Source organism: Erpetoichthys calabaricus, chromosome 12, assembly GCF_900747795.2.
Source record: "Erpetoichthys calabaricus chromosome 12, fErpCal1.3, whole genome shotgun sequence".
Taxonomy (NCBI): Eukaryota; Metazoa; Chordata; class Cladistia; order Polypteriformes; family Polypteridae; genus Erpetoichthys; species Erpetoichthys calabaricus.
Window position 1 is genome coordinate 146,856,467 of NC_041405.2, and position 13,889 is coordinate 146,870,355.

The following is a 13,889-nucleotide window of genomic DNA, read 5'->3' on the forward strand; positions in this document are numbered from 1 at the left end:
TGATTTGAATGCCTGTCACTGCTCAATGCTGATTACTTGCAACACCAAATTGGTTGGATGAGCTCGTTAAGCCTTGAACTTCATAGACAGGTGTGTCCAATCATGAGATATAAAGGTATTTAAGCTGGGCAACTGCAAGTTGTGCTTCCCTTTGACTCTCCTCTGAACAGTGACAGCATGGGATCCTCAAAGCAACTCTCAAAAGATCTGAAAAGATTGTTGAGTCTCAGGGTTTTGGGGAAGGCTACAAAAAGCCATCTCAGAGGTTTAAACTGTCAGTTTCAACTGTAAGGAATGGAATCAGGAAATGGAAGGCCACAGGCACAGTTGCTGTTAAACCCAGCAGATCTGGCAGGCCAAGAAAAATACAGGAGCGGCATATGAGCAGGATTGTGAGAATGGTGACAGACAACCCACAGATCACCTCCAAAGACCTGCAAGAACATCTTGCTGCAGATGGTGTATCTGTACATCGTTCTACAATTCAGAGCGATTTGCACAAAGAACATCTGTATGGCAGGGTGATGAGAAAGAAGCCCTTTCTGCACTCACGCCACAAACAGAGTCACTTGTTGTATGCCAATGCTCATTTAGACAAGCCAGATTCATTTTGGAACAAAGTGCTTTGGACTGATGAGACAAAAATTGAGTTATTTGGTCAGAACAAAAAGGGCTTTGCGTGGCAGAAGAAGAACACCGCATTCCAAGAAAAACACCTGCTACTTACTGTCAAATTTGGTGGAGGTTCCATCATGCTGTGGGGCTGTGTGGCTAGTCGAGGGACTGGGCCCTTCGTTAAAGTCGAGGGTCTGATGAATTCAACACAATATCAACAAATTCTTCAGGATAATGTTCAAGCATCAGTCACAAAGTTGAAGTTACGCAGGGGTTGGATATTCTAACAAGACAATGACCCAAAACACAGTTCGAAATCTACAAAGACATTCATGCAGAGGGAGAAGTACAATGTTCTGGAATGGCCGTCACAGTCCCCTGACTTGAATATCATCAAAACTCTAAATCTATGTGATGATTTGAAGCAAGCTGTCCATGCTCGGCAGCCATCAAATGTAACTGAACTGGAGAGATTTTTTATGGAAGAATGGTCAGAAATACCTCCATCCAGAATGCAGACACTCATCAAAAGCTATAGGAGGACAGCGTCTAGAAGCTGTTATATGTGCAAAAGGAGGCTCAACTAAGAATTGATGTCATATCTCTGTTGGGGTGCCCACATTTATGCACCTGTCTAATTTTGTTATGATATTGCATATTTTCTGTTAATCCAAAAAACTTAATTTCACTGCTGAAATACTACTGTTTCCATAAGGCATGTCATATATTAAAAGGAAGTTGCTACTTTGAAAGCTCAGCCAATGATAAAACAAAAATCCAAAGAATTAAGAGGGGTTCCCAAACTTTTTCATATGACTGTACACATGATCTGAGGCACCAGGGTTATGTGAAAATGACAAATTTCTCATATCTGGCAGACCTGAACTTGGTGGATACTGCATTTGTTACAGTTTTCAGTAACAAAGACCCTAGAGCCACTTGTATTCCAGTTTTGCTCCAATTGAGTTGTTAATCAGTGCTTGCCAGGTGATCTAACTTCTTATTATGTCTGTCTTCCCATTTCTAAACTCAACATATGCACATTCTGCAGTGTGCTCATCTTCAGCAAGGCATTATCAAATTTTTCACTCTGGCACGCAGCACTATATTCTAACTCTTTAGAGGTTTTATTAAGGCAGCTGTTTCCTCACTTTTGTTTTAATGCTTCTGCTAGTTATAATGCAGCCATACTTTGACATAAAGACACTGGCACTTCAGGAACAGGATAACATTTTAGAACAATTTCACCGTAATTAAGGAATCTTTCTCTCTAGTCTATTTTATAGATGCAAACTATCCAAGGAATGTACATGTAAGCTGCTGGTTCCAGGGTATGTGTGAACAAAGCCAAAAGTCAGAAATAATCAAAAAGATGTACACATGCGGAATCAATCTTAAAAAAAAAAAAAAACAGAACAGGCCATTCAGCCCTACAAAGCTTGCCAGTTCTATCCACTCAATTCTTATAAAATAACATCAAGTCGAGTCTTGAAAGTCCTTAAAGTCCTACTGTCCACAACACTACTTGGTCACTTACGCCATGTGTCTGTGGTTCTCTGTGTAAAGAAAAACCTTCCTAATGTTTTTGTGAAATTTACCCTTCACAAGTTTCCAGTTGTGTCCCTGCGCTTAAACTGAAAAAGAAGATTAAGAGGAGACCTGACTGAAGTGTTTAGAATTATGAAGGGAATTAGTCCAGTGGATCGAGACGGTGACTTTAAAATGAGTTCATCAAGAACACGAGGAGAGTGAAACAACTGTAAGAGACTCTGACAGTGACATATCAAAGCGTAGACCTGTGTAACCATTCTACTAAAGTTGGCTTGGGGACAGTTCACTACCTGAAAAGTGCCTTAACTCTGAAATAAATGAGCTGCCCACCAGTAAAGCCACCAGGGTGGTGTTTGTTTGGGGGGTGTTGGAACTGTCAGCCCCTTCACAGCCTCTTCCAATGTCTTACAATCTGTGAAGAGAGAAGTGTATTAAGGCAGCAGCAAATAGGTCAGTGTGCTGCAAATGTCAGAAGGAAAATGACCTCTGCTAGTCTGACACTACTAGCTTTTGCTTGTCCTTCCATAGTATTATTTATGTCTCAAATGTGCCTTTTCACTGTAATTTATATCTTAAATGCTTCTTTTCTTAACTATTTTTCAGGATCTCAAGTATTCATTTGCAAATGTCATGACTGAACTCATACTCACCTCATATACTACTGGGTCATATTCATGTGTGCTTAAGATCAAATTCACAAGGATGCCAACTGTGGATTTTCTCAGGTTTGGTTTGTGAAAATATGTATTGATTCAAAGGATGCTAAATATAATTTCTTAATAAAAAATCTAAATGAAATGCAAACAGAGCAAATATAGAGCTTCTGTCCTTGCTGACTATTGGAAAAACAGAAACAAAAGTAAGCAAGCCATTAAGAAAAACAATAATAAAACTTTAGACCTTGTGCGGCCACAATGACATTTCAAGGGGCTGACTTTCTCCCTTCAGTTTCAGTGTGGAAGAAAACAAACAAGGCATGATGCCTGAATAAAAACTGAAAATGATTTTGGTTAGCAGGCAGGACTACTAGCCCTCCAAGAACTGTGTTTTCCACTAGTGGCCAAAGGCAGTGATGCATTTTTTTTCCACTAACATGAGGAATCAGAATATTAGAACAATCTAGACGAGAAAAGGCCACTCATCCCAACAAAGCTCGCCAGTCCTATTCATTTCATCCTTCCAAAATATCAGGTGGAGTTTTGAAAGCCCTTAAAGTCCTAATGTCTACCACACTACTTGGTCACTTATTTTATGTGCCTGTGGTTCTCTGTGTAAAGAAAAACGTCCTAACGTTCGTGTGAAATTTACCCTTAAGTTTCCAACTGTATTCCCGTGTTCTTGTTGAATTCACTTTAAAGTCAGAGTCTCAATCCACTGGACTAGTTCCGTGAAATAATTTTTAACACTTCAGTCAGGTCTCCTCTTCATCTCCTTTTCCTTAAACTGTAAAGGCTCAGCTCTATTAATCTTTCCTCATAACTCATCCCCTGTAGCCCTGGACTCAGCCTAGTTGCTCTTCTCTGGACTTACTCTAGTGCTGCTATGTCTTTTTTTGTACCCTGGAGACCAAAACTGCACAAAGTACACCAGATGAGGTCTACCCAGCGTGCTATTTTGGTATTTGTTACATCGTATTAATCACCAAAGAGAAATGGTCTTTTGGCACAATAAAGCTTCAGCATAACCTCCTTGGACTTGTACTCCACGCATCAAGGCGCTATATAACCTGACACTCTGTTAGCCTTCTTAAAGGCTTCTAAACACTGTCTAGAAGTTGATGCTGTTGCGTTCAATACAACACCTAAATCTTTCCAATAAGGTATTAATTATCCTCTATATAAGGTCTATTCAGGCCATTAGTTTGTTTCTGGATATTTTTCTACATTTCCGGATACACACTTTTAAGATTTTTTTTTTTCTTTGAATTGTTGCTATTTAATTAGTTTCACTTTTATTTCAGTTAAAACAATATTTAGAATCTTTCGAGTCCCAACATGCAGAATCTTTTTAATGAGGTCAGTGAGACATGTGTTTAATGACTTTGTACCATAATTCAGGATTGGTTTCTGTGTTTGGAATTTCAGCACAGACAAAACGATTGACAACATCAGCAGTTAATATTTTTTTTTAAAATGCATGTGAGGTAAACCCCGTTTTTGAAATTCTCTTGACTTAAACTTCAAAGCCTTACAATATCTACATACTTCAGACATATCACCTATGTCCATATATTCAATTTCCATTCCTCGCTTTGTCCTGCTTTTTTTTCAATGACACCTGGTCCGTGGTGATTATTTTCCCTTTTTTCGAGTAATAATTTCCATTTGTTTGCGCTACTGTGATCTTTTTTTTATACTTTCTAATTTTCCTGCTTTCATATTCTTTAACGTTCTCTGCATGTGTATCACGCTGTTTTTTTTTTTGAGTCTTTCGAATTCCACTGCTTTCATAATCTCTAACCTGCTCTGCATGTGTATAGCGCCAACATTTTTGAACATCTTTATGAAGTTCTACTTTATCTTTTACTCTTTGTCTTTTAATTCTGAGCCCGATTGAACATTCTTTTTTTCAGTTCCACTTGTTCCGGGCTGATTATTACTTTCCTTATTTTCTGAATTTGCACCTAGATTTTTCTCTTTTCTCCAAGCTGCTCTTTCTTTTTCGCTTAGTCGTCGACGTTTCATCTATAACGTATTGTCCTTATACGCTTTATATGCGCTGAGAGCCCTGGATCTGTGTGTGCTCAAAGCCTTGACACGACTGATTGTTTTGCTGCCCGTTGTCTTATTTGATATTTGGTTGTAATTAGGGCGTGTCTTGCAAGAATCTCATGTTCTGCGTCCCCGCGAGACGGTCCTGAGTCAAACTCTTGGCACAAAGTCTCATGTTTAAGGTCCCCGCGAGACGCTCCGTGGCCAATCTCTGTCATCTCGCGGGTCTTTTAAGTGTCTTCTGTGATCTTCACGTGAAGATCACGTCTCGTCTCCCTAGTCTCTCTCTCCCAGGATTTTTATTTTATAATAGAGAGACAAGCAAGAGCTCTTCCAAAGCCATTAGAACAAAACAACATGGCAGATAATTATATAAAGACAGAAAGGAAGTGGCACTCACTGTCTCAACATTTATATTGGACTTGGCACTGGTCTCCATGAACTTGATGCCGTATTCCAGTGCAAGCTGCAAGAAAAACAGAAAGTTCATGTTAAGGTACAGTATTTATCTGTTTGTAGTCAGGACTATTCAGTTATCAAACATTGTTAAAAGTATCTCAATCAGTGTAGGGGTGTGGATGAGTTACCCATCCATGCCTTGGACCTGATGCTGCTGACATAGACTCTAGGAAACCTGCAACCCTGGCCGGAAAAAGCAGACTAGAAAATGGATGGATGACAGCATTCAATAGACAGTATCGCCCATGATTTGAAAGGAAGAAACACTAAAATCAATAAAATACTAAAAATGTTCTACCTCCAAATAGTCACTAAAGGAGATTTTTGGAGACACAAATAATTAAGAGTTATCATGGATTTTTTAAAACTAAATATATCTGCCTGATCGCATATTAGAGGTGCTCTCTTTTGATTCCAGCAGAATAAAAGGTTTTGTCTTGTCCTCGCAATCACTTGCGCACCGCTTTCTTCACGTCATCATCTGTCTTGAATAGAAGACCACCCAGATGTTTTTTTAGAGGTCCAAAAAAGGTAGAAATCACGCGATGCCAAATCTGGTGAATAAGGAGGATTGTGACAATACCTCAAGCGTCAGTTTCTCCAGACGAGCCTCGGTGTTCTTAGCAGTGTGTGTGTGTGTCATTGTCTTGCAATAAAAGGAGTCCTTGAGAGAGTAGTCCCTGCCGCTTGGATCAAACAGCAGGCTTCACAGTGGTCTCCAGCAAGTCATAGTAACCTGCATTAATGACTGAAGTACCCCTTGGCATGTAGTGGGGTGCACGAGTGGCTGCGAGGATGAGACCAAACCTTTTATTCTGATGGAATCCAGGCAGGTGGCGCAAATGCATCAAGAAGGGTGGACATGACATTAAGAAATGACAGCATCAGTTTTGTGAAGGTTCATTCCATTTTCTAATAAATCCCATTTTCTAACTTTAGCTTGACTCCCCCCCTTCATAGATTTTAAGGTATTTTGACAAGGTACACTGTTCGTTTTGAGATATCTCACACACATTTCAAGACATCTTTAAAATAGACAGGAAGTCCCTTTGACAGAATAGGAAATTATACAGGAAATGAGTATGAGATATCTCAAAATGAATTTTAAGCATCTTAAAACACATGCAAGGTCAATTTGAGATAACTGCCTCTATATTTCAGGGTATTTTGAGAAATCTGAAAATGTGTTTTGAGATACCTTGAAATGCATTTGAGCTACTTCAAAATGTATGGCAGATACCTTTAAAATATCTTAACATTTAAAAGGAACATATTTTGAGCTATCTGGAAGTTTCCGATGTCTTAAAATGTGACTTGTATTTTAATCAGACTCCTTATCCAATTGTAGGTCATGACGAAAGTTTGTTTTCTTCGTAAAGTGCCCTGTGATTCGTGGTTATGGGGCTCAGGTACAAACTTTTTCTTTTTTTCAAATTGGTTAAACATTTAAATGTGTTTTACTCGCACACCTACTTTAGAGTGAGAAAAGGCAGGGAAGTAGGTGTTTCGATGGAATTTATTCCTAAACACAACTAAAACGCAAACATGGGGGAGCCAAAGCTTTGTTGAAGATATATACTGATTGACTGTAAAAGAAGGATAACACTGTGGTATTACTTTAAATGCAGAAAATAGAAAAAAAAATATTGCATGCTGAATGAAAATCAGTGTATATAAGCGACCATAGAAAACGAGGTTTTACAAATGAAAGGAGACCACTCAATACATCAAGTTTGTTTGGTTAATAGAATTTTCCCAAAAGCTCAGATGGATAGTTTTTAAACATCGTTAGGGTTTCTATATAAACTTAAGGACTTTTTTTTTCCAGATTCTCAAGGCACTGTGTATGACGATATGCTTCTTGGGTTTAGTCTTTTTTATTTCAACCAGTGCTCTCAAGTATGTGAATCGTTGTTTAATTGGAGGAAATCTGATGGATTAATTTTATCAGTACCGCTGGTAAAATCAGGTTGCCACACAGCCTTTGCAGCTCAAAACTGAAGAAATTTAATTCAAACGAAGTACCATATTGGCACTCTGTAATCTACATAGTATTATGATCATTTCTTTAATTTGATTAAAATGATCTGCTCTCTTTTTAATGAACTAATCATGAGTAAAGTCCATCTTCATATTATTAACTAATCAGTGCAGATAACAAGCAAGCACATGCCACTGTGCTAGAAGGCAACCAAAGTTGGAACTGGCAAATAAAGTGACAGTCTTGTTGCATCTTTTTGTGTCTACTGACTGTACAAAAGGTGGCTGTAAAACATGTAGCACTCATGAACGTCCTATAAACTGGAGTAATTAGAGAACTATCCAACTGCTGAAGGAAAAAAAAAAAAAGAAAAATTCAATCTGCTTCATTTTCTCTAGAGGAGCAGCTTTCATTCGTAGACAAACAAAACAATGACTCTAAGTCTGTTTTTAGGGGAAGAAAAAAGGGTGGGAAACTTTTAAACAAAATCTGCAATGCAACAAGAAAAAAAAGTCTGCACAAATTTTACAAAATCAACGTGAACATTAAAATCAGACAGAAATGTGGCATCAAAAATTAAAAGAGCTCACTCGCACCTTTTCTCCTCGTTCCTTGGTCACTTGCCGTTTTTCATTTATATCGCACTTATTACCGAGGATCATCTTCTCTACATCTGCTGAGGCATGCTAAAAAAAATTTAAAAAAAAGAAAGAAAAAAGATATATATTAAAGGGTCTAGTATAAAAATAACAGAAGGGTACAAAAAAAAAAAAAGAGAAGCAGGGAAATGAAATAACATACCTCTTCTATGTTTCGTATCCAGTTCTTGATATTATCAAAAGACTTTTCATTGGTAATGTCATATACTAACATGATTCCCTGAAGAGAGAAAGAGGAAAAAAGCATCTTTAAAAGAAAAAAAAAGTGATTCATTTCTGGAGGTAAAAACCAGGTTTTCAGATTTTCATTAAGCCATTTGACTGTGTTTGTGTGTCATATATATATACATACATACACACTAGTGGGTTCCCCCCTGCTCGCCAACCACTTTGTGTCTCTGCTACTCACGTTGTGAAGAGAGGGGCTGAACGCACCCCAAGGAGATGCAGTCGCTCCTCCGAAACCCCCTCTTAAACGGTGATACAATGGGAAACAAATAGGTTTTTTTTTTTTTACCTCCTCTTTGCTCGATCAGCTGCTAGATTGCTGCTGTGCCACGTGATGTGGCGCTTCGAATGTTTAAAAGCCTGTAGAGCTGCTGTCCTACTCGTTGTGTTTTATTTCCGGTCTTGGGGGTGGTTAAATCTTTTGGCACAAAGTCCCGTCTCATGAGACGCGAGTTCTTGATATTTTTTTAATTTATAATTTAAAAATGGAATAAGAATCTTAAAATCTAACATCATCACATTAAAGTTAGATAAATTCTGAAAAGAATGACACCAAACATATATATGTAGGTTTTACACACTTGAAGATATGAGTAGATAAGCAAATAAATAAATACACACACACACTTTGCTCTGAACACGTACCAAAATTTCTATAATGCAAATAAATCAAAAAGAAAGAAAATTTCTGACTTGGCTGTCACTCACAGTCAAAATGAGGCATTATGCAGGCGTATTGCAATTGGTATTGACACATTTCTGCTGAATAATTACATGTTGGTGTTAAAAATGTTAGGTTTGAAAGATAAAATTTAATGTAAGTACAAGTAAAAGTAATGTATTACAGGTAAGAAGTAAAAATGTTAGGTTTAAATACACAATGGTAGGTCTGAAAATTGAAAGTATGGAAAGGATTTAGGAGCCGTTAGAAGAAGCTGCAATTCCTTGGAGTCCCCGTGCTTATCTGTTCTCTCTATCGTATTTCATTTTTTCACAGAAGCTTAATACTGTTGCACTCGGCCTTGAATTAAAGCACATATTGCACATTTTGATATTTGAGACGGCTAAAGAACAGTTATTGATGTTTATATGAACAATTGAATATACTAAAACAGAAAAAATGTGAAAAGGACATTGGGTCTGTGGTTAGCACTTACGCTGCTCTGCAGCTCTAAATTGCTGGTTTGAATCTCAAACTGGGCACTATGTATGGAGTTGGAATATTCTATACTTGTCTGCACTGGATTCTCTCCATGTACTCTTCCTTCAACATTTCAAAGGCAAGCATCTTAGGTTAAATGGCAACTTTAACTTGTCCATGTATGAGTGAATATGGGTGGGTGTGTGTGCATACGGGTGTATGCCTTGTAATGGACAGGAGATCATCCAGGATTTGTTTTTGCTTTGTTTCCAAAGCTGCTGGACGAGGCTCCAGGCCCTGGTACACTTAGTTGACTTGAACAGTCACCTTATAAAATGGATGGTTGGATGAAAACAACATTTTCTCTAGGATCTCCTGTCTTACAGTGAAAAGTCACTCTTGCATGACCACTTCATTAATATTAATAACCTTCTCAGAAAGTTGACTGTATTTAGCAAATGGCTTCTGAAGCCACCACCTCAAAAACCTCAAAAGAGTACTGGTAGATGAAGGTGACATTTTCAATAATAATTTTAAATTCCACATTTTACCAGGAAACAAAACTATTTAGTGGAAATTTCCAGAAACAAAAGCAAGAGGAGTTACAACTCATGGTTATAAGGCTTTTTTGTAAACAACATTAAATCATAGTTACTACAGCAGAAGATACATTTTTTTAAGGAACTGTAGACAGTTTGAAGGAGACTTCAGAATTTTAGATGTTCAATGTTCTGCATGAAATGTCCTGACACTGCATTGTGTGTGGGAGAAACTGGACAAACACTCCGCGAGAGAATGAATTTACACAGCTTCCACATCAGGCATGGCAACACAGATGTTCCTGTAGCAGCCCACTTCAACAGCCTTGGACACTGTGAGAGGGACTTTAAAGTCACAGTGCTCATGGGCAACTTCAGAAAACAGCAAGAGAGAAGAGAATGGGAAGTTAAACCCATGCTAAAATTTAATACATTACAACATGGTTTAAATAGAGACAAGAGTTTTATGGCCAGATATGAGGATTGTTTGCATCTCTCGACTGACACAGTCAACCTGACTACAGACCCACATTGTATTGAAAAACTCATCAGAAACAGTTGTCTTATTCAAAGATCTTAACTATACATTGTTCTCCTCTCATGCTTAGTGAATCTTAGCCTGAAGAGGTCTATTCATTTTTTACATTTAAGATGTCTCACTTAAAGGTATCCAATGTTATATCTCTCCTAGTGTCTATATAAACACAGGGAACTCCAGTTTCTCTACTATATCTTCCCTGAAGATGGGGCCTGAGTTGCCTCGAAAGTCTTGCATATTGTAATTTTTTTTAGTTAGCCAATAAAATGTGCCATTTTGCTTGACTTCTCACCCAAATAAGCCAAGACTTACAAAACATGAAACACTGTCCATCTTGTGTTTGCGACCAAGAAATGACTTTAATACCAGTGTCTAGGGTCAGGGTAGACCACACCATCAGTTTTCATGTATATTAAACCCATGGAGTCCTCACTGGAAAATCATATTTGAAACCTAACTCACCATGGCGCCTCTGTAGTATGCTGTTGTAATCGTTCGAAACCGCTCTTGTCCAGCTGTATCCCTGGAGGGAAGAAGCAGAATATATCAAGTTCTGACCAAATGTACTGTGAACTATAAAGGTAATTAACTTGGGACTCTATAAGGCCTGGAATTTTGGATTCCAATTATAAAATGCTCCAAAACATTAGTTGAGTTAAAGTAATAACTTTAAAAGTCTTCTAATTACCTGCTGTAAATGTAATGTGTGGAACTGAACTTCAAACTGAGAATACTGAATTCTCAAATGGTGTGAAGTCATAAGGACTACACAACAGTGGTTATGTTTTGGGATATTCTCAGCTGTTAGAGAAGTATGTAAATTCAAAGAGATTATGGAGGAAAGAACCAAGTGGGCTATCCACAAACTGCTGGATTTCACTACCATATTGAAGGAAATCATAAGCAGGTCCAAAGTATGGCAGCATTAGAAGGAGCCATAGATACAGGCACAATAATAATAAAAAATTAAAATCTCAACAAAGTCAACTCAGCTCATGCCAAACATACTGAAAACACAAGTATGTCACCATTAACAGGGAAAGCTCAAATGTCAAACTAACGTTTATGGAAAACATAATTGGAGACTTACCATATCTGGAGTTTGATCTTCTTTCCTTCTAGCTCTATAGTTCTAATTTTAAAATCAATACCTGAAAAAACAAAAAGGATATGGTGTCAAACATTTTAGTAGGAAATGAGGTATGGATTCTGGCAAAGAAGGGGGAGTTAACGATTGGAAAGATTCAGCAAAACAAACACCAAGGTCAGGGTAGTCCAGATCTAATTATTCAACTGTTAGACTGATAACCATCTCTCTGCCAGGGCAGGTGCTGTGAATTCTCTATGTAATAAACTTAAGTTATAGCGTAATTAAAATTGCATAATTAGATCTGGACCACCCTATACATGCTTATCTGGTACACATTTAGTTGAAAGGATGGCTCACCTATGACAGCTTCAACGTAATGAGCCTAACAAGGGATGACTACTCACTTCATTAGCTCCATTTGCTTAGCTAAGTTGTCCCATTATCTCCTCCATAGCTTTGCTAAATATCAGGCACTGTGCCTCATTCATAGCATAACAATACAATCATGATTCCATCAGTCCTCGTGTGTAGACATTCTCCAGGTTTTATATCTTAAATGTACTTTCAGAATATCTGAGTCACCATTTAAAAAAAATATATATATATAAATCCTGACGCATCAATTTCACTGATGGCTTTGAAAGTTTTAGCTACTGGGATTGGATCCCCCATTGTCTTTACTGTTTAAGAGTAAAGAGTTCAGAGAAGGTCACATTCATTTAGTCCAGGAATACACTCGGCTGCTCTTCTTTACACAGCTGCTAGCATTTGCACTTTTGCCCCGATGTAAATTTACTACGATGTGATCTTATATTCTTATCATCCCATTATATAAAAAGGGTGACAGGGCAGATCCAAGCAACTGTAGGCCAGTAAGCTTAACACGCATCACAGGAAAAAGTATAGAAGGAATTATTAAGGACAAGACTGAGCAACACCTGGCAAGGACAGGAGATTTACTGAACAATCAGCATGGGTTCAGAAGAGGGAGGTCATGTTTTACTAACATGCTGGAATTCTATGAGGAAGCACCAAAAGGATACGATCAAAGTGGAGCAGATGAGATTATTTATCTGGACTTTCAGAATGCATTTGATAAGGTGCCACATGAGAGGTTGAGCATCAAATTAAAAGGAGTGGGAGTTCAGGGTGATGTTTGTAGATGGGTGCAGAATTGACTCAGACACAGGAAGCAGAGGGTGATGGTGCGAGGAACCAAATCAGAATTGGGCGAAGTTAAGAGTGGTATCCAGTAGGGGTCAGTGCTGGGGCCGCTGCTATTTTTTATATATATATATATATATATATATATATATATATATATATATATATATATATATATATATATATATATATAAATGATTTAGATAGAAATATAAGTAACAAACTGGTTAAGTTTGCAGATGATACCAAGATAGGTGGACTAGCAGATAATTTGGAATCCGTTATTAATTACTGAAGGACTTGGATAGCATAAAGGATTTGGCAGATTTGTTGCAGATGAAATTTAATGTCAGTAAATGTAAAGTATTACATATAGGAAGTAAAAATGTTAGGTTTGAATACACAATGGCCGGTCGGAAAATCAAGAGAACACCTTATGAGAAGAATTTAGGAGTCATAGTGGACTCTAAGCTATCGACTTCTCAATGGTGTTTAGAAGCCATTAAGAAGGCTAACAGAATGTCAAGTTATATAGCGCCTTGATGTGTGGAGTACAAGTCCCAGGAGGTTCTGCTCAACCTTTATAACACACTGTTGAGGCCTCACCAGGAGTCCTGTGTGCAGTTTTGGTTTCCAGGCTACAAAAAGGACATAGCAGCACTAGAAAAGGTCCAGAGAAGAGTGACAGGGCTGATTCAGGGATACAGGGGTTGAGTTATGAAGAAAGACTAAAGAGCTGAGCCTTTACAGTTTAGACAATGGAGATTAAGAGAAGACCTGATTGAAGTGTTTAAAATTATGAAGGGAATTAGTCCAGTGGATCGAGACTGGAACTTCAAAATGAGCTCATCAAGAACATGGGAACACAGTTGGAAACTTGTTAAGGGTAATTTTTTGCACAAACGTTAGAAAGTTTTTCTTTACACAAACGATAGACACTTGGAATAAGTGACCAAGTAGTGTGGTAGACAGTAGGACTTTAGGGACTTTCAAAACTCGACAATGTTTTTTTGGAAGAAATAAGTGGAGAGGACTGGCGAGCTTTGTTGGGCTGAATGGCCTGTTCTTGTCTAGAGTGTTCTAATGTTCTATTCATCCCACCGTTTTTACAATAATTCAGTGTAATTGAGGCAGGAGCTTATCCCAACAGCAGCTATTTGGAAAAAGGCTGGAAGCCACACATTACACATCATTAATGGTTTGAAGCACAAAG

At 38.0% G+C, this 13,889-nt stretch overlaps 1 protein-coding gene across 1 annotated transcript in view; it reads right to left on the reverse strand.

Annotated features, from left to right (window-relative positions):
• Positions 1–13,889, reverse strand: part of rab8a (RAB8A, member RAS oncogene family) — a 69,454-nt gene that overhangs the window by 11,369 nt on the left and 44,196 nt on the right. Inside the window, exons 2-6 of the mRNA XM_028816514.2 lie at positions 11,513–11,573; positions 10,885–10,945; positions 8,119–8,196; positions 7,914–8,003; positions 5,278–5,343 (exon numbers count right to left, since the gene is read on the reverse strand). Coding sequence (XP_028672347.1) covers positions 5,278–5,343; positions 7,914–8,003; positions 8,119–8,196; positions 10,885–10,945; positions 11,513–11,573 — 356 coding nt within the window. The remainder of the gene's footprint in view (positions 1–5,277; positions 5,344–7,913; positions 8,004–8,118; positions 8,197–10,884; positions 10,946–11,512; positions 11,574–13,889) is intronic.